This window comes from Callionymus lyra, chromosome 2 (genome assembly GCF_982586985.1).
Source record: "Callionymus lyra chromosome 2, fCalLyr1.hap1.1, whole genome shotgun sequence".
Classification (NCBI taxonomy): domain Eukaryota; kingdom Metazoa; phylum Chordata; class Actinopteri; order Syngnathiformes; family Callionymidae; genus Callionymus; species Callionymus lyra.
Window position 1 is genome coordinate 1,104,368 of NC_141819.1, and position 21,584 is coordinate 1,125,951.

The following is a 21,584-nucleotide window of genomic DNA, read 5'->3' on the forward strand; positions in this document are numbered from 1 at the left end:
AGGTACACAACTCTAGTGTGTAGTTGTTCACAACACAACCATCAAGCCTGGAGGCAGATACACAGGTACACAACTTTAGTGTGTAGTTGTTCACAACACAACCATCACGCCTGGAGGAAGATACACGGGTACACCACTCTATTGTGTAGTTGTTCACAACACAACCATCACGCCTGGATACACAGGTACACACCTCTAGTGTGTAGTTCTTCACAACACAACCATCAAGCCTGGAGGCAGATACACAGGTACACAACTCTAGTGTGTAGTTGTTCACAACACAACCATCAAGCCTGGATACACAGGTACACAACTCTAGTGTGTAGTTGTTCACAACACAACCATCAAGCCATGAGGCAGATACACAGGTACACAACTCTAGTGTGTAGTTCTTCACAACACAACCATCACACCTGGATACTCAGGTACACAACTCTAGTGTGTAGTTGTTCACAACACAACCGTCACGCCTGGAGGAAGATACACAGGTACACAACTCTAGTGTGTAGTTGTTCACAACACAACCATCAAGCCTGAAGGCAGATACACAACTCTAGTGTGTAGTTGTTCACAACACAACCATCAAGCCTGGAGGAAGATACACAGGTACACAACTCTAGTGTGTAGTTGTTCACAACACAACCATCACACCTAGATACACAGGTACACAACTCTAGTGTGTAGTTGTTCACAACACAACCATCAAGCCTGGAGGCAGATACACAGGTACACAACTCTAGTGTGTAGTTGTTCACAACACAACCATCACACCTGGATACTCAGGTACACAACTCTAGTGTGTATTTGTTCACAACACAACCATCAAGCCTGAAGGCAGATACACAGGTACACAACTCTAGTGTGTATTTGTTCACAACACAACCATCAAGCCTGAAGGCAGATACACAGGTACACAACTCTAGTGTGTATTTGTTCACAACACAACCATCAAGCCTGAAGGCAGATACACAGGTACACAACTCTAGTGTGTATTTGTTCACAACACAACCATCAAGCCTGAAGGCAGATACACAGGTACACAACTCTAGTGTGTATTTGTTCACAACACAACCATCAAGCCTGAAGGCAGATACACAGGTACACAACCTCTAGTGTGTATTTGTTCACAACACAACCATCAAGCCTGAAGGCAGATACACAGGTACACAACTCTAGTGTGTAGTTGTTCACAACACAACCATCAAGCCTGAAGGCAGATACACAGGTACACAACTCTAGTGTGTATTTGTTCACAACACAACCATCAAGCCTGAAGGCAGATACACAGGTACACAACTCTAGTATGTAGTTGTTCACAACACAACCATCAAGCCTGAAGGCAGATACACAGGTACACAACTCTAGTATGTAGTTGTTCACAACACAACCATCAAGCCTGAAGGCAGATACACAGGTACACAACTCTAGTATGTAGTTGTTCACAACACAACCATCAAGCCTGAAGGCAGATACACAGGTACACAACTCTAGTATGTAGTTGTTCACAACACAACCATCAAGCCTGAAGGCAGATACACAGGTACACAACTCTAGTGTGTAGTTGTTCACAACACAACCATCACGCCTGAAGGCAGATGCACAGGTACACAACTCTAGTGTGTATTTGTTCACAACACAACCATCAAGCCTGAAGGCAGATACACAGGTACACAACCTCTAGTGTGTATTTGTTCACAACACAACCATCAAGCCTGAAGGCAGATACACAGGTACACAACTCTAGTGTGTAGTTGTTCACAACACAACCATCAAGCCTGAAGGCAGATGCACACAACTCTAGTGTGTAGTTGTTCACAACACAACCATCAAGCCTGAAGGCAGATACACAGGTACACAACTCTAGTGTGTATTTGTTCACAACACAACCATCAAGCCTGAAGGCAGATACACAGGTACACAACTCTAGTGTGTATTTGTTCACAACACAACCATCAAGCCTGAAGGCAGATACACAGGTACACAACTCTAGTGTGTATTTGTTCACAACACAACCATCAAGCCTGAAGGCAGATACACAGGTACACAACCTCTAGTGTGTATTTGTTCACAACACAACCATCAAGCCTGAAGGCAGATACACAGGTACACAACTCTAGTGTGTAGTTGTTCACAACACAACCATCAAGCCTGAAGGCAGATACACAGGTACACAACTCTAGTGTGTAGTTGTTCACAACACAACCATCAAGCCTGAAGGCAGATTCACAGGTACACAACTCTAGTGTGTATTTGTTCACAACACAACCATCAAGCCTGAAGGCAGATGCACAGGTACACAACTCTAGTGTGTAGTTGTTCACAACACAACCATCAAGCCTGAAGGCAGATACACAGGTACACAACTCTAGTGTGTATTTGTTCACAACACAACCATCAAGCCTGAAGGCAGATACACAGGTACACAACTCTAGTGTGTATTTGTTCACAACACAACCATCAAGCCTGAAGGCAGATACACAGGTACACAACTCTAGTGTGTATTTGTTCACAACACAACCATCAAGCCTGAAGGCAGATACACAGGTACACAACTCTAGTGTGTATTTGTTCACAACACAACCATCAAGCCTGAAGGCAGATACACAGGTACACAACTCTAGTGTGTATTTGTTCACAACACAACCATCAAGCCTGAAGGCAGATACACAGGTACACAACTCTAGTGTGTATTTGTTCACAACACAACCATCAAGCCTGAAGGCAGATACACAGGTACACAACTCTAGTGTGTATTTGTTCACAACACAACCATCAAGCCTGAAGGCAGATACACAGGTACACAACTCTAGTGTGTATTTGTTCACAACACAACCATCAAGCCTGAAGGCAGATACACAGGTACACAACTCTAGTGTGTATTTGTTCACAACACAACCATCAAGCCTGAAGGCAGATACACAGGTACACAACTCTAGTGTGTATTTGTTCACAACACAACCATCAAGCCTGAAGGCAGATACACAGGTACACAACTCTAGTGTGTATTTGTTCACAACACAACCATCAAGCCTGAAGGCAGATACACAGGTACACAACTCTAGTGTGTATTTGTTCACAACACAACCATCAAGCCTGAAGGCAGATACACAGGTACACAACTCTAGTGTGTATTTGTTCACAACACAACCATCAAGCCTGAAGGCAGATACACAGGTACACAACTCTAGTGTGTAGTTGTTCACAACACAACCATCAAGCCTGAAGGCAGATACACAGGTACACAACTCTAGTGTGTATTTGTTCACAACACAACCATCAAGCCTGAAGGCAGATACACAGGTACACAACTCTAGTGTGTATTTGTTCACAACACAACCATCAAGCCTGAAGGCAGATACACAGGTACACAACTCTAGTGTGTAGTTGTTCACAACACAACCATCAAGCCTGAAGGCAGATACACAGGTACACAACTCTAGTGTGTATTTGTTCACAACACAACCATCAAGCCTGAAGGCAGATACACAGGTACACAACTCTAGTGTGTATTTGTTCACAACACAACCATCAAGCCTGAAGGCAGATACACAGGTACACAACTCTAGTGTGTATTTGTTCACAACACAACCATCAAGCCTGAAGGCAGATACACAGGTACACAACTCTAGTGTGTAGTTGTTCACAACACAACCATCAAGCCTGAAGGCAGATACACAGGTACACAACTCTAGTGTGTATTTGTTCACAACACAACCATCAAGCCTGAAGGCAGATACACAGGTACACAACTCTAGTGTGTATTTGTTCACAACACAACCATCAAGCCTGAAGGCAGATACACAGGTACACAACTCTAGTGTGTATTTGTTCACAACACAACCATCAAGCCTGAAGGCAGATACACAGGTACACAACTCTAGTGTGTAGTTGTTCACAACACAACCATCAAGCCTGGAGGAAGATGCACAACTCTAGTGTGTAGTTGTTCACAACACAACCATCAAGCCTGGAGGCAGATACACAGGTACACAACTCTAGTGTGCAGTTGTTCACAACACAACCATCAAGCCTGAAGGCAGATACACAGGTACACAACTCTAGTGTGTATTTGTTCACAACACAACCATCAAGCCTGAAGGCAGATACACAGGTACACAACTCTAGTGTGTATTTGTTCACAACACAACCATCAAGCCTGAAGGCAGATGCACAGGTACACAACTCTAGTGTGTATTTGTTCACAACACAACCATCAAGCCTGAAGGCAGATGCACAGGTACACAACTCTAGTGTGTAGTTGTTCACAACACAACCATCAAGCCTGAAGGCAGATACACAGGTACACAACTCTAGTGTGTATTTGTTCACAACACAACCATCAAGCCTGAAGGCAGATGCACAGGTACACAACTCTAGTGTGTATTTGTTCACAACACAACCATCAAGCCTGAAGGCAGATGCACAGGTACACAACTGCACTATGATACACTTGTGTAGTTACTAAGTGTGTGTGTGTAGGTACAGGTGTGTGTGTTGATCAGTGACACATGGATCTCCTCCTCAGTAGGTAAACGGGTCCAGGTCCGTAGACCTGCTCCTGGTCTCTCAGACGTGGCTCCGTCCAGAAGAACCTCTCGACCCGTCATCATCTCCAGCAGCGCCGCCAAGAAAGGCTCGAGTCTGAACCGGTCGCTCCGCGAGCGCCTCGTTCACCTGCTGGCGCTGAAGCCCTACAAGAGGCCGGAGCTGATCCTGAGGCTGCAGAAGGACGGGCTGACGGCCCTGGACAAGGAGTGCCTGGAAAGCAACCTGCAGCAGGTGCGTCTGCAGACTGTTGTTAAAGTACACTTCAAAATAAAACCTAGAAAAAAGACTTAATTTCAAAATAAAACCTAGAAAATAGTCTTTTTCAAAATAAAACCTAGAAAAAAGACTTAATTTCAAAATAAAACCTAGAAAAAAAAGACTAATTTCAAAATAAAACCTAGAAAATAGACTTAATTTCAAAATAAAACCTAGAAAAAAAGACTTTAATTTCAAAATAAAACCTAGAAAATAGACTTTCATTTCAAAATAAAACCTAGAAAATTGACTTAATTTCAAAATAAAACATAGAAAATAGACTTTTTCAAAATAAAACATAGAAAATAGACTTTCATTTCAAAATAAAACATAGAAAATAGACTTAATTTCAAAATAAAACATAGAAAATAGACTTTCATTTCAAAATAAAACTTAGAAAATAGTCTTTTTCAAAATAAAACATAGAAAATAGACTTTCATTTCAAAATAAAACCTAAAAAATAGACTTTCATTTCAAAATAAAACCTAGAAAATAGTCTTTCAAAATAAAACCTAGAAAAAAGACTTAATTTCAAAATAAAACCTAGAAAAAAAGACTAATTTCAAAATAAAACCTAGAAAATAGACTTAATTTCAAAATAAAACCTAGAAAAAAAGACTTTAATTTCAAAATAAAACCATGAAAATAGACTTTCATTTCAAAATAAAACCTAGAAAATAGACTTTTTCAAAATAAAACCTAGAAAATAGACTTTCATTTCAAAATAAAACCTAGAAAATAGACTTAATTTCAAAATAAAGAAAGTATTTCCTCACAGTAGAGTTTCTTTATATACGTTATTGTTTCATCTCCTCAAGTCACTCAAGTAGAGTAGATGTGTTGGTCTCTGCTGACCCGTCAATCAAAGTCATGGTTACCGTGACGACAGGTGGGCGAGGTGAACGTCAAGGACAACACGTTCACGCTGAAGGACCTGATGTTCCAGGAGGTCCAGAGAGACTGGCCCGGGTACACTGAGGGAGACCAGCAGCTGCTGCGCAGGATCCTGGGCAGGTGAGCCTGACCTCTGACCTCGGGTCACACTGCTCTGTGTGCGTGACCTTTGACCTCAGGTCACACTCGCACCAGTTTAACCTTCTTACTGAAGTTTATTTCAATGTTTTAATACACAAAGTAACTACACAACAAAGATTCTTCTCGTCTAGTGTGTGATTTTTATTTTGTTCGCAGAAAACAGACTCCCAACACTTCAGGTCCGTCGGAGAGTCCGCTCGAAGAGCTTTCCAGCAGCTCCCCTTCTCAGGTGAGTTTTCCTCCTTCAACACCTGATGGTTTTAAAACGTAACTTTGAGACGTGAGTCGATATCTTTTCATCGTTGATCAGCTGTAATCCATCGATCTGTCGTAGAAACGAGCCTCTGACTTCATCGACCCTCTGGCCAATAAGAAGCCTCGGATCTCACACATGGTCATCAAACCTCCGCTCAACGGGAAGCTGGACGCCTGCGACGCCGCCGCGGGTTCGCTTCCCGACGCCGTGACTTCCTGTCCCCAGCAGCTCCCCCTGCTGGACATCCCTCGTCCCTTCGAGGCGCTGTCGGACGTCAGCAACGACTCCAGCAACAACGGGCGCGACGGTGACCCCCAGGACCCCCAGGACCCCCAGGACGCCTCGGAGCGCCTCGGACCCTCGTCGTTCACGCCGTCGGCCCCTGAACGCACCGCGAGCCCCACCGTCCACTGCAAGTCCAAGAAGAAGAAACACAAGGAGAAGAGCAAAGACAAGAAGGTGAAGGAGCGACGGAAGAGTCCGGACCTCAGACTCCTGGACAACAGTGTTCCTCACCTGAGCTCAGGTGAGTCTGTACTTGACAGATGGCGTCATGTGATCGATCCAGTCTCTCTGTTGGTGTTGAAGTTAAACTACAAATACAAAGTATTGAATTAGAAAAATATTCTCATTTTGAAAATATTCAAATGTTGTAATTCAAACATTCAATGAAAACATTCTTTTATATAAAGTAGAAAAGTTTGAAAAATATTTCCATAAAGAATTCAAACGTCAACATATATGTCTGTATATATATTTATTGACATGTATTTGTGTATATATTCAAAGCTCATGTTCTCTCCTCAGACCTCAGCGGCTCCTGCAACAGGATCTTCTCCTCAGAGCTGGAAGATTTATCTTTGTAGGTATTTTTGTTTATTTCACCAGAAGTTTACGTTTTCAACGAGATGTTTGTTTACCGAGAAGAGAGTGTGTTTGTTTACCGAGAAGAGAGTGTTTGTTTACCGAGAAGAGAGTGTGTTTGTTTACCGAGAAGAGAGTGTTTGTTTACCGAGAAGAGAGTGTGTTTGTTTACCGAGAAGAAAGTGTGTTTGTTTACCGAGAAGAGAGTGTGTTTGTTTACCGAGAAGAGAGTGTGTTTGTTTACCGAGAAGAGAGTGTGTTTGTTTACCGAGAAGAGAGTGTGTTTGTTTACCGAGAAGAGAGTGTGTTTGTTTACCGAGAAGAGAGTGTGTTTGTGTACCGAGAAGAGAGTGTGTTTGTTTACCGAGAAGAGAGTGTGTTTGTTTACCGAGAAGAGAGTGTGTTTGTGTACCGAGAAGAGAGTGTGTTTGTTTACCGAGAAGAGAGTGTGTTTGTTTACCGAGAAGAGAGTGTGTTTGTGTACCGAGAAGAGAGTGTGTTTGTTTACCGAGAAGAGAGTGTGTTTGTTTACCGAGAAGAGAGTGTGTTTGTTTACCGAGAAGAGAGTGTGTTTGTTTACCGAGAAGAGAGTGTGTTTGTTTACCGAGAAGAGAGTGTGTTTGTTTACCGAGAAGAGAGTGTGTTTGTTTACCGAGAAGAAAGTGTGTTTGTTTACCTAGAAGAAAGTGTGTTTGTTTACCGAGAAGAGAGTGTGTTTGTTTACCGAGAAGAAAGTGTGTTTGTTTACCGAGAAGAAAGTGTGTTTGTTTACCGAGAAGAGAGTGTGTTTGTTTACCGAGAAGAGAGTGTGTTTGTTTACCGAGAAGAGAGTGTGTTTGTTTACCGAGAAGAGAGTGTGTTTGTTTACCGAGAAGAAAGTGTGTTTGTTTACCGAGAAGAGAGTGTGTTTGTTTACCGAGAAGAGAGTGTGTTTGTTTACCGAGAAGAAAGTGTGTTTGTTTACCGAGAAGAGAGTGTGTTTGTTTACCGAGAAGAGAGTGTGTTTGTTTACCGAGAAGAGAGTGTGTTTGTTTACCGAGAAGAGAGTGTGTTTGTTTACCGAGAAGAAAGTGTGTTTGTTTACCGAGAAGAAAGTGTGTTTGTTTACCGAGAAGAGAGTGTGTTTGTGTACCGAGAAGAGAGTGTGTTTGTTTACCGAGAAGAAAGTGTGTTTGTTTACCGAGAAGAAAGTGTGTTTGTTTACCGAGAAGAAAGTGTGTTTGTTTACCGAGAAGAAAGTGTGTTTGTTTACCGAGAAGAAAGTGTGTTTGTGTACCGAGAAGAGAGTGTGTTTGTTTACCGAGAAGAGAGTGTGTTTGTTTACCGAGAAGAGAGTGTGTTTGTTTACCGAGAAGAAAGTGTGTTTGTTTACCGAGAAGAGAGTGTGTTTGTTTACCGAGAAGAGAGTGTGTTTGTTTACCGAGAAGAGAGTGTGTTTGTTTACCGAGAAGAGAGTGTGTTTGTGTACCGAGAAGAGAGTGTGTTTGTGTACCGAGAAGAGAGTGTGTTTGTGTACCGAGAAGAGAGTGTGTTTGTGTACCGAGAAGAGAGTGTGTTTGTGTACCGAGAAGAGAGTGTGTTTGTGTACCGAGAAGAGAGTGTGTTTGTGTACCGAGAAGAGAGTGTGTTTGTTTACCGAGAAGAGAGTGTGTTTGTTTACCGAGAAGAGAGTGTGTTTGTTTACCGAGAAGAGAGTGTGTTTGTTTACCGAGAAGAGAGTGTGTTTGTTTACCGAGAAGAGAGTGTGTTTGTTTACCGAGAAGAGAGTGTGTTTGTTTACCGAGAAGAGAGTGTGTTTGTTTACCGAGAAGAGAGTGTGTTTGTTTACAGAGAAGAAAGTGTGTTTGTTTACCGAGAAGAGAGTGTGTTTGTTTACCGAGAAGAGAGTGTGTTTGTTTACCGAGAAGAGAGTGTGTTTGTTTACAGAGAAGAGAGTGTGTTTGTTTACCGAGAAGAAAGTGTGTTTGTTTACCGAGAAGAGAGTGTGTTTGTGTACCGAGAAGAGAGTGTGTTTGTTTACCGAGAAGAGAGTGTGTTTGTTTACCGAGAAGAGAGTGTGTTTGTTTACCGAGAAGAGAGTGTGTTTGTTTACCGAGAAGAGAGTGTGTTTGTGTACCGAGAAGAGAGTGTGTTTGTGTACCGAGAAGAGAGTGTGTTTGTGTACCGAGAAGAGAGTGTGTTTGTTTACCGAGAAGAGAGTGTGTTTGTGTACCGAGAAGAGAGTGTGTTTGTTTACCGAGAAGAGAGTGTGTTTGTGTACCGAGAAGAGAGTGTGTTTGTGTACCGAGAAGAGAGTGTGTTTGTTTACCGAGAAGAGAGTGTGTTTGTGTACCGAGAAGAGAGTGTGTTTGTGTACCGAGAAGAGAGTGTGTTTGTGTACCGAGAAGAGAGTGTGTTTGTTTACCGAGAAGAGAGTGTGTTTGTTTACCGAGAAGAAAGTGTGTTTGTTTACCGAGAAGAGAGTGTGTTTGTTTACCGAGAAGAAAGTGTGTTTGTTTACCGAGAAGAGAGTGTGTTTGTTTACCGAGAAGAAAGTGTGTTTGTTTACCGAGAAGAGAGTGTGTTTGTTTACCGAGAAGAGAGTGTGTTTGTTTACCGAGAAGAGAGTGTGTTTGTTTACCGAGAAGAGAGTGTGTTTGTTTACCGAGAAGAGAGTGTGTTTGTTTACCGAGAAGAGAGTGTGTTTGTGTACCGAGAAGAGAGTGTGTTTGTGTACCGAGAAGAGAGTGTGTTTGTGTACCGAGAAGAGAGTGTGTTTGTTTACCGAGAAGAGAGTGTGTTTGTTTACCGAGAAGAGAGTGTGTTTGTTTACCGAGAAGAGAGTGTGTTTGTGTACCGAGAAGAGAGTGTGTTTGTGTACCGAGAAGAGAGTGTGTTTGTTTACCGAGAAGAGAGTGTGTTTGTGTACCGAGAAGAGAGCGTGTTTGTGTACCGAGAAGAGAGCGTGTGTGTGTACCGAGAAGAGAGCGTGTTTGTGTACCGAGAAGAGTGTGTTTGTGTACCGAGAAGAGAGTGTGTTTGTGTACCGAGAAGAGTGTGTGTTTGTGTACCGAGAAGAGAGTGTGTTTGTGTACCGAGAAGAGAGCGTGTGTGTGTACCGAGAAGAGAGCGTGTTTGTGTACCGAGAAGAGTGTGTTTGTGTACCGAGAAGAGAGTGTGTTTGTGTACCGAGAAGAGTGTGTGTTTGTGTACCGAGAAGAGAGTGTGTGTGTGTACCGAGAAGAGAGCGTGTTTGTGTACCGAGAAGAGTGTGTTTGTGTACCGAGAAGAGAGTGTGTTTGTTTACCGAGAAGAGAGTGTGTTTGTTTACCGAGAAGAGAGTGTGTTTGTGTACCGAGAAGGGAGTGTGTTTGTGTACCGAGAAGAGAGTGTGTTTGTGTACCGAGAAGAGAGTGTGTTTGTGTACCGAGAAGAGTGTGTGTTTGTGTACCGAGAAGAGTGTGTGTTTGTGTACCGAGAAGAGTGTGTGTTTGTGTACCGAGAAGAGAGTGTGTTTGTGTACCGAGAAGAGTGTGTTTGTGTACCGAGAAGAGTGTGTTTGTGTACCGAGAAGAGTGTGTTTAAACACACGATGGTAACGTGTCAACAGGACGTACTCTGCGATCACGTCGGCTGAACAGCGTCAAAGCTACAAGAACGACTTCAACCTGGAGTACAGTGAGTACCGGGGGCTGCACTCTCGCATCGAGGGCGTCACACGACAGTTCACGCTGCTGGACGACCAGCTCAAGCAGCTGCAGCACGGCAGCGACAAGTACAAGGTACGCCTCACTCCAGGAGGCCCGGCCAGGTTTGATTGACAGCTTTGTCTCCGCAGACGATCCACAACCAGATCCTTCAAGAGTATCATCAGATCAAAAAGGTACAGATGACTTCATCAGTCCTTCTAAGAGTGATTGACAGCTGCGCTCTTAAAGTACCACCTGTGATCGAGACACACAAGTATTTTTTATTTATATAGTACTTTTCCAGACCAGGGTCACAAAGCGCTTAAACAATCAAAACAATATTCAATAAAGTTTATACTTTAAAGATCAAGATAATACTGAGAACAACACAGGAGTTCCAGAAAATCAAGGAAAAGCCTGAACAAATAGAAAGATCAAAAAATTACAAAGGGATATAATAGAGTATAATGGAGTATAATAGAGTATAATGGAGTATAATTGTGCAAAAACAAAGTAGGTATAATGGAGTATAATGGAGTATAATAGAGTATAATTGTGCAAAACAAAGTAGGTATAATGGAGTATAATGGAGTATAATAGAGTATAATTGTGCAAAAACAAAGTGGGTATAATAGAGTATAATGGAGTATAATAGAGTATAATTGTGCAAAAACAAAGTAGGTATAATGGAGTATAATGGAGTATAATTGTGCAAAAACAAAGTAGGTATAATGGAGTATAATAGAGTATAATTGTGCAAAACAAAGTAGGTATAATGGAGTATAATGGAGTATAATTGTGCAAAAACAAAGTGGGTATAATAGAGTATAATGGAGTATAATAGAGTATAATTGTGCAAAAACAAAGTGGGTATAATGGAGTATAATAGAGTATAATTGTGCAAAAACAAAGTGGGTATAATAGAGTATAATGGAGTATAATGGAGTATAATAGAGTATAATTGTGCAAAAACAAAGTAGGTATAATGGAGTATAATGGAGTATAATTGTGCAAAAACAAAGTAGGTATAATGGAGTATAATAGAGTATAATTGTGCAAAACAAAGTAGGTATAATGGAGTATAATGGAGTATAATTGTGCAAAAACAAAGTGGGTATAATAGAGTATAATGGAGTATAATAGAGTATAATTGTGCAAAAACAAAGTGGGTATAATGGAGTATAATAGAGTATAATTGTGCAAAAACAAAGTGGGTATAATAGAGTATAATGGAGTATAATAGAGTATAATTGTGCAAAAACAAAGTAGGTATAATGGAGTATAATGGAGTATAATTGTGCAAAAACAAAGTGGGTATAATAGAGTATAATGGAGTATAATGGAGTATAATGGAGTATAATTTTGCAAAAACAAAGTGGGTATAATGGAGTATAATTGTGCAAAAACAAAGTGGGTATAATAGAGTATAATGGAGTATAATTGTGCAAAAACAAAGTGGGTATAATAGAGTATAATGGAGTATAATTGTGCAAAAACAAAGTGGGTATAATAGAGTATAATGGAGTATAATGGAGTATAATTGTGCAAAAACAAAGTGGGTATAATAGAGTATAATGGAGTATAATTGTGCAAAAACAAAGTGGGTATAATAGAGTATAATGGAGTATAATAGAGTATAATTGTGCAAAAACAAAGTGGGTATAATGGAGTATAATGGAGTAAAAATGTGCAAAAACAAAGTGGGTATAATAGAGTATAATGGAGTATAATAGAGTATAATTGTGCAAAAACAAAGTGAGTATAATAGAGTATAATAGAGTATAATTGTGCAAAAACAAAGTGAGTATAATGGAGTATAATGGAGTATAATTGTGCAAAAACAAAGTGAGTATAATAGAGTATAATAGAGTATAATGGAGTATAATTGTGCAAAAACAAAGTGAGTATAATGGAGTATAATGGAGTATAATGGAGTATAATGGAGTATAATAGAGTATAATGGAGTATAATTGTGCAAAAACAAAGTGAGTATAATGGAGTATAATGGAGTATAATAGAGTATAATAGAGTATAATGGAGTATAATTGTGCAAAAACAAAGTGAGTATAATGGAGTATAATGGAGTATAATAGAGTATAATTGTGCAAAAACAAAGTGAGTATAGTAGAGTATAGTAGAGTATAGTAGAGTCTAATAGAGTATAATGGAGTATAATGGAGTATAATTGTGCAAAAACAAAGTGAGTATAGTAGAGTATAGTAGAGTATAATAGAGTATAATGGAGTATAATTGTGCAAAAACAAAGTGAGTATAATAGAGTATAATAGAGTATAATGGAGTATAATGGAGTATAATGGAGTATAATGGAGTATAATGGAGTATAATGGAGTATAATGGAGTATAATGGAGTATAATGGAGTATAATGGAGTATAATGGAGTATAATAGAGTATAATAGAGTATAATAGAGTATAATAGAGTATAATAGAGTATAATAGAGTATAATAGAGTATAATAGAGTATAATAGAGTATAATGGAGTATAATGGAGTATAATGGAGTATAATGGAGTATAATGGAGTATAATGGAGTATAATGGAGTATAATGGAGTATAATGGAGTATAATGGAGTATAATGGAGTATAATGGAGTATAATGGAGTATAATGGAGTATAATGGAGTATAATGGAGTATAATGGAGTATAATAGAGTATAATAGAGTATAATAGAGTATAATAGAGTATAATAGAGTATAATAGAGTATAATAGAGTATAATAGAGTATTATAGAAGCCTTTAAGAGACCCTCATATCGCCACATTAGACCTTGAACCTCTGAACCTTGAAACATGTTTGTTTCAGACGAACCCGAACTACAGTCTGGACAAGAACCGCTGTGAGCTGCTGCACAACAAACTGTCTCACATCAAGAGACTCATCGCTCAGTACGACCAGCACCAGTGACCCGGCTCCTCCAGCTGCAGCTCCTCCACCGGCCTGCGGGCGGAGTCCAGGGTTGGTTTCCACCACGATCCTCGGAACTTTTTCTCTACGTTTGAAAGAAGGATTTATTTTGACAGAAGATATTTATTTGCGTCTCGTCGTCGCGTCTTCTTCCCGCGGACGCTGCCTTTGACCTTGAGAGGTCGTGATCCGATCACACACTTCTACGTGTCTTAACTCGAGGGGTCGTCGTTTGACCTTCGTGTCCCTCCGGAGGTCACGGGGTCGACGCCGGAACAACAAACATCCTGCAATTGTAAAAACAAACCCTGGAGGCGTCGATGTCAGAACCGGGTCGTGGGTCGTGGGTCGTGGGTCGTGGGTCGTGGTCCAGAGACTGAAGCCATGTGTTCGCCGCACACCACCGGAACCCAGTCCTCCTCTGTGAACTCAGCACTTTCTCTGCAGCCAAACCCCCGTCAGTCCTGATGCTTTATGAATGTTGTGCGTGTGTGTGAGTGTGTGTGTGTGTGAGACTGTGTGTGTGTGTGTGTGTGTGACTGTGTGTGTGTGTGTGTGTGTGACTGTGTGTGTGTGTGTGTGTGTGACTGTGTGTGTGTGTGTGTGTGTGACTGTGTGTGTGTGTGTGTGAGACTGTGTGTGTGTGTGTGTGTGACTGTGTGTGTGTGTGTGAGACTGTGTGTGTGTGTGTGTGTGAGGGGGTGTGTGTGTGACTGTGTGTGCGTGTGTGAGACTGTGTGTGTGACTGTGTGAGACTGTGTGTGTGTGAGACTGTGTGTGTGACTGTGTGTGACTGTGTGTGACTGTGTGTGTGACTGTGTGTGTGTGTGAGACTGTGTGTGTGACTGTGTGTGTGTGTGACTGTGTGTGTGTGTGACTGTGTGTGTGTGTGTGTGTGTGTGCGTGTGTGTGACTGTGTGTGCGTGTGCGTGACTGTGACTGTGTGTGTGTGTGTGACTGTGTGTGTGTGACTGCGTGTGTGTGTGTGTGACTGTGACTGTGACTGTGTGTGTGTGACTGTGTGTGTGTGTGTGTGTGTGCGCGTGTGTGTGACTGTGTGTGTGTGTGTGTGTGTGTGACTGTGACTGTGTGTGTGACTGTGTGTGTGTGTGACTGTGTGTGTGTGTGTGTGACTGCGTGCGTGCGTGCGTGTGACTGTGACTGTGTGCGTGTGTGCGTGTGTGCGTGTGTGTGTGTGTGTGTGTGTGTGAACACACACGTGACGGTCGACCAGCATGAAAACCAAAAGTGTTCACTCAGACACTCGGACATCTTCCCTGTGGAGTTGAAGGCGGTCAGCAGGGGGCGCCGTCCTCAGGTCACGGTGGTCCAGGTCTCACTCTTGACGCGACACGACGTCGTGTTGCCTTCGCGCTCGTGCGACGCCACCTGGTGGTTGACCTCGGAGCCGAACGTGCCATAAACGCGTCTTCGAACCCAAAGCTTTCGTCGCGACTGATCTTTGTTTCAATAAAGTTATTTTTCGCGACCCCTGAACTCGCTTGGTTTGTTTCTCTGTCGACGTCATCAACAGTGGCCGAGTGACGTCATCCATCCAGCAGGTGGCAGCACGTGAACGCATCTCAGGGATCTTTCCCTTTTTCATTTAAATTTGAATTTTTTTTAAAAGCATTTAATTATTTTTAATTCAATAATTTATATGTTGAAACTTTTATAATTTAATTAAATTTCAATACTTTCAAAACGAACTTGTTTTTACACAAATAAGTACATTTTCTAAAGTACTTTACAACCTGTTAGTTCAATACAATGCAAGAGTAATAAAGTAATAAAGCTTCTTGAATCTTGAGCTGAATTAGAAAATCAAAATATCTGTAAAGAGAATTATTTGCACTTGTTTACAAACAAATTCTATCTAATATCAAAAATATTGAATTAAATTGTTCAAATAGTGTTTAAAAGAATCAACATAACATGTTGAAACTTTGTTTGAACTGAAGTGGATCTTGATGTCATTGGTTTTCCTTCAGTCACGTGACCCTCGGGGTCAGAGTTCAGAGACATGTGACCCCAGAGTGAGCCTCGGGGTCAGAGTTCAGAGACATGTGACCCCAGAGTGAGCCTCGGGGTCAGAGTTCAGAGACTCTTGTGGCCCCAGAGTGAGCCTCGGGGTCAGAGTTCAGAGACATGTGACCCCAGAGTGACCCTCGGGGTCAGAGTTCAGAGACATGTGACCCCAGAGTGACCCTCGGGGTCAGAGTTCAGAGACTCTTGTGGCCCCAGAGTGAGCCTCGGGGTCAGAGTTCAGAGACTCTTGTGGCCCCAGAGTGAGCCTCGGGGTCAGAGTTCAGAGACTCTTGTGACCCCAGAGTGAGCCTCGGGGTCAGAGTTCAGAGACTCTTGTGACCCCAGAGTGAGCCTCGGGGTCAGAGTTCAGAGACTCTTGTGGCCCCAGAGTGAGCCTCGGGGTCAGAGTTCAGAGACTCTTGTGACCCCAGAGTGAGCCTCGGGGTCAGAGTTCAGAGACTCTTGTGACCCCAGAGTGAGCCTCGGGGTCAGAGTTCAGAGACTCTTGTGGCCCCAGAGTGAGCCTCGGGTCAGAGTTCAGAGACTCTTGTGGCCCCAGAGTGAGCCTCGGGGTCAGAGTTCACCGTGTCGACACATGAGCACCAAGAGCTTCTCGAACATAAAGAAACACGGAAAAAAACTTTTTTTTACCAGAAAGTTTTATGGTTTTATGAAAAGGAAAATGGAAAGAATGCAATAAAAGTGTAAATATAATAAAATGATAATAATCGTTCATTAAAGTACAAATGAAACGATCACATTTAAATACAAGTTTCATTTGTGATCCTCTTAGAATATTAAGTATAAATATTTTATTTTGACCCCAATGATGATGATCGATCACTTCACCGTAAACACAAAATATTCAATGTTTTAAACGGTTTTAAATCAGAAATAGTTTATAATTGAACTGAAGACTTGCTTGATTTAGATGTAAATCTGCACAAAATACAAACGTTTAAATAACCAAATGAACCATTTTAACCTAAAATGGACCAATTATTACCCAAAGTACTATAGAAATCTTAATAATAGTGAGAACCACGGTTTGGGAGATTAAAAAAAACAGTGTCTTTGTAATAACGTGTTGGCGTTACAAGCTGGTGTGTCGGCGACTGTACAGGATTAAATTGTGAGTTTTTGTCAAATTAAAGATACTTTTATGTCAATAATAAAACCATAAATAAAGACGAAGAACTTGTTTCGAGATCAGTGACTTTGATCCGTCAATCAACGCAGTCTAAAGATATACTATCATTATAATTCTACTATGAAAATCACCACGTTAAGCGTCGATGACTTTGTTTCTTTCTTTCAACAGTTGAATCCACAGAAGAACCCGATGAAGGTTAAAGGTCAAAGGTTGTTGTTCGGCGATCACAGTATCACAGATCAACCTTAAGAACGACGTATTTAACATGATCTCAAGGGTCAGGAAAGATGAAATAATAGAATCATTTTAAAAACACAGGGAAGGAAATTCAAAGGTTGTTCGTCTGGATCTAAAATTGTATTTTCATGTGAAATAATAACATGTAAATGTTGATAATACATCAAATCACTTCTTTTTAAAAATATTTACACATAAAGTTTGTGTTTACTGTGAAAATGTCACTAAACATAACGTTGACTAAATAAATAAGTTGAAATAAATAAAATAAGTTGAAATAAATAAGTTGAAATAAAATAAGTTGAAATAAATAAATACATTAAAATAAATAAATACATTAAAATAAATAAATAAGTTGAAATAAAATAAGTTGAAATAAATAAAATAAGTTGAAATAAATAAATAAGTTGAAATAAATAAAATAAGTTGAAATAAATAAATAAGTTGAAATAAATAAAATAAGTTGAAATAAATAAAATAAGTTGAAATAAATAAATAAGTTGAAATAAATAAACAAGTTGAAATAAATAAGTTGAAATAAATAAATAAGTTGAAATAAATAAAATAAGTTGAAATAAATAAATAAGTTGAAATAAATAAAATAAGTTGAAATAAATAAATAAGTTGAAATAAATAAAATAAGTTGAAATAAATAAATAAGTTGAAATAAATAAAATAAGTTGAAATAAATAAATAAGTTGAAATAAATAAAATAAGTTGAAATAAATAAATAAGTTGAAATAAATTAAATAAGTTGAAATAAATAAATAAGTTGAAATAAATAAAATAAGTTGAAATAAATAAAATAAGTTGAAATAAATAAATAAGTTGAAATAAATAAATAAGTTGAAATAAATAAAATAAGTTGAAATAAATAAATAAGTTGAAATAAATAAAATAAGTTGAAATAAATAAAATAAGTTGAAATAAATAAAATAAGTTGAAATAAATAAATAAGTTGAAATAAATTAAATAAGTTGAAATAAATAAATAAGTTGAAATAAATAAATAAGTTGAAATAAATAAATAAGTTGAAATAAATAAATAAGTTGAAATAAATAAAATAAGTTGAAATAAATAAATTAGTTGAAATAAAATAAGTTGAAATAAATAAAATAAGTTGAAATAAATAAAATAAGTTGAAATAAATAAATAAGTTCAAATAAATAAATAAGTTGAAATAAATAAATAAGTTGAAATAAATAAAATAAGTTGAAATAAATAAATAAGTTGAAATAAATAAAATAAGTTGAAATAAATAAATAAGTTGAAATAAATAAATAAGTTGAAATAAATAAAATAAGTTGAAATAAATAAATAAGTTGAAATAAATAAATAAGTTGAAATAAAATAAGTTGAAATAAATAAATACATTAAAATAAATAAATACATTAAAATAAATAAATACATTAAAATAAATAAATAAGTTGAAATAAAATAAGTTGAAATAAATAAATACATTAAAATAAATAAATACATTAAAATAAATAAATAAGTTGAAATAAAATAAGTTGAAATAAATAAATACATTTAAATAAATAAATACATTAAAATAAATAAATAAGTTGAAATAAAATAAGTTGAAATAAATAAATACATTTAAATAAATAAGCTGAAATAAATAAATAAGTTGAAATAAATAAAATAAGTTGAAATAAATAAATAAGTTGAAATAAATAAAATAAGTTTAAATAAATAAATAAGTTGGAATAAAATAAGTTAAAATAAATAAATACATTAAAATAAATAAATACATTAAAATAAATAAATACATTAAAATAAATAAATATGTTGAAATAAAATAAGTTGAAATAAATAAATACATTTAAATAAATAAATACATTAAAATAAATAAATAATTTGAAATAAAATAAGTTGAAATAAATAAATAAATTAAAATAAATAAGTTGAAATAAAATAAGTTGAAATAAATAAATAAGTTGAAATAAATAAATAAGTTGAAATAAAATAAGTTGAAATAAATAAATAAGTTGAAATAAATAAATACATTGAAATAAATAAATAAGTTGAAATAAAATAAGTTGAAATAAATAAATAAGTTGAAATAAATAAATACATTTAAATAAATAAATAAGTTGAAATAAAATAAGTTGAAATAAATAAATAAGTTGAAATAAATAAATACATTGAAATAAATAAATAAGTTGAAATAAAATAAGTTGATATAAATAAATACATTGAAATAAATAAATACATTGAAATAAATAAATACATTGAAATAAATAAATACATTGAAATAAATAAGTTGAAATAAATAAGTTGAAATAAATAAAAAATAAGTTGAAATAAATTAAATAAGTTGAAATAAATAAATAAGTTGAAATAAATAAAAATAAGTTGAAATAAATAAAATAAGTTGAAATAAATAAATAAGTTGAAATAAATAAAATAAGTTGAAATAAATAAATAAGTTTAAATAAATAAAATAAGTTGAAATAAATAAATAAGTTGAAATAAAATAAGTTGAAATAAAATAAGTTGAAATAAATAAATACATTAAAATAAATAAATACATTAAAATAAATAAATAAGTTGAAATAAAATAAGTTGAAATAAATAAATACATTAAAATAAATAAATAAGTTGAAATAAAATAAGTTGAAATAAATAAATAAATAAAAATAAATAAGTTGAAATAAAATAAGTTGAAATAAATAAATAAATAAAAATAAATAAGTTGAAATAAAATAAGTTGAAATAAATAAATAAATAAAAATAAATAAGTTGAAATAAAATAAGTTGAAATAAATAAATAAATTAAAATAAATAAGTTGAAATAAAATAAGTTGAAATAAATAAATAAATTAAAATAAATAAGTTGAAATAAAATAAGTTGAAATAAATAAATAAATAAAAATAAATAAGTTGAAATAAAATAAGTTGAAATAAATAAATAAATAAAAATAAATAAGCTGAAATAAAATAAGTTGAAATAAATAAATAAGTTGAAATAAAATAAGTTGAAATAAATAAATAAGTTGAAATAAATAAATACATTTAAATAAATAAATAAGTTGAAATAAAATAAGTTGAAATAAATAAATAAGTTGAATAAAATAAGTTGATATAAATAAATACATTTAAATAAATAAATACATTGAAATAAATAAATACATTTAAATAAATAAATACATTTAAATAAATAAATAAGTTGAAATAAATAAAAATAAGTTGAAATAAATAAATAAGTTGAAATGAATAAAAATAAGTTGAAATAAATAAAATAAGTTGAAATAAATAAATAAGTTGAAATAAATAAAATAAGTTGAAATAAATAAATAAGTTGAAATAAATAAAATAAGTTGAAATAAATAAATAAGTTGAAATAAAATAAGTTGAAATAAATAAATACATTAAAATAAATAAATACATTAAAATAAATAAATACATTCAAATAAATAAATAAGTTGAAATAAAATAAGTTGAAATAAATAAATACATTAAAATAAATAAATAAGTTGAAATAAAATAAGTTGAAATAAATAAATACATTAAAATAAATAAATAAGTTGAAATAAAATAAGTTGAAATAAATACATAAATTAAAATAAATAAGTTGAAATAAAATAAGTTGAAATAAATAAGTTGAAATAAATAAATACATTTAAATAAATAAATAAGTTGAAATAAATAAATACATTGAAATAAATAAATAAGTTGAAATAAAATAAGTTGATATAAATAAATACATTTAAATAAATAAATACATTTAAATAAATAAATACATTGAAATAAAAAAATAAGTTGAAATAAATAAGTTGAAATAAATAAAAAATAAGTTGAAATAAATTAAATAAGTTGAAATAAATAAATAAGTTGAAATAAATAAAAATAAGTTGAAATAAATTAAATAAGTTGAAATAAATAAATAAGTTGAAATAAATAAAATAAGTTGAAATAAATAAATAACTTTAAATAAATAAAACAAGTTGAAATAAATAAATAAGTTGAAATAAAATAAGTTGAAATAAATAAAATAAGTTGAAATAAATAAATAAGTTGAAATAAATAAAATAAGTTGAAATAAATAAATAAGTTTAAATAAATAAAATAAGTTGAAATAAATAAATAAGTTGAAATAAAATAAGTTGAAATAAAATAAGTTGAAATAAATAAATACATTAAAATAAATAAATACATTAAAATAAATAAATAAGTTGAAATAAAATAAGTTGAAATAAATAAATACATTAAAATAAATAAATAAGTTGAAATAAAATAAGTTGAAATAAATAAATAAATAAAAATAAATAAGTTGAAATAAAATAAGTTGAAATAAATAAATAAATTAAAATAAATAAGTTGAAATAAAATAAGTTGAAATAAATAAATAAATTAAAATAAATAAGTTGAAATAAAATAAGTTGAAATAAATAAATAAATAAAAATAAATAAGTTGAAATAAAATAAGTTGAAATAAATAAATAAATTAAAATAAATAAGTTGAAATAAAATAAGTTGAAATAAATAAATAAATAAAAATAAATAAGCTGAAATAAAATAAGTTGAAATAAATAAATAAGTTGAAATAAAATAAGTTGAAATACATAAAAAGGTTGAAATAAATAAATACATTTAAATAAATAAATAAGTTGA

At 35.0% G+C, this 21,584-nt stretch overlaps 1 protein-coding gene across 2 annotated transcripts in view; it reads left to right on the forward strand.

Annotated features, from left to right (window-relative positions):
- ell (elongation factor RNA polymerase II) overlaps window positions 1-15,008 on the forward strand; it is a 31,750-nt gene extending 16,742 nt beyond the window's left edge. The window contains exons 5-12 of one of the 2 annotated variants that reach the window (XM_087783172.1): window positions 4,526-4,779; window positions 5,694-5,818; window positions 5,996-6,068; window positions 6,174-6,621; window positions 6,903-6,957; window positions 10,549-10,720; window positions 10,777-10,821; window positions 13,448-15,008. In XM_087783172.1, the coding sequence (XP_087639298.1) occupies window positions 4,526-4,779; window positions 5,694-5,818; window positions 5,996-6,068; window positions 6,174-6,621; window positions 6,903-6,957; window positions 10,549-10,720; window positions 10,777-10,821; window positions 13,448-13,549 (1,274 nt within the window). In that variant the 3' untranslated portion in view covers window positions 13,550-15,008. The remainder of the gene's footprint in view (window positions 1-4,525; window positions 4,780-5,693; window positions 5,819-5,995; window positions 6,069-6,173; window positions 6,622-6,902; window positions 6,958-10,548; window positions 10,721-10,776; window positions 10,822-13,447) is intronic. The other variant, XM_087783173.1, reaches the window with a different exon arrangement.
- The last annotated feature ends 6,576 nt before the right edge of the window (window positions 15,009-21,584 follow it).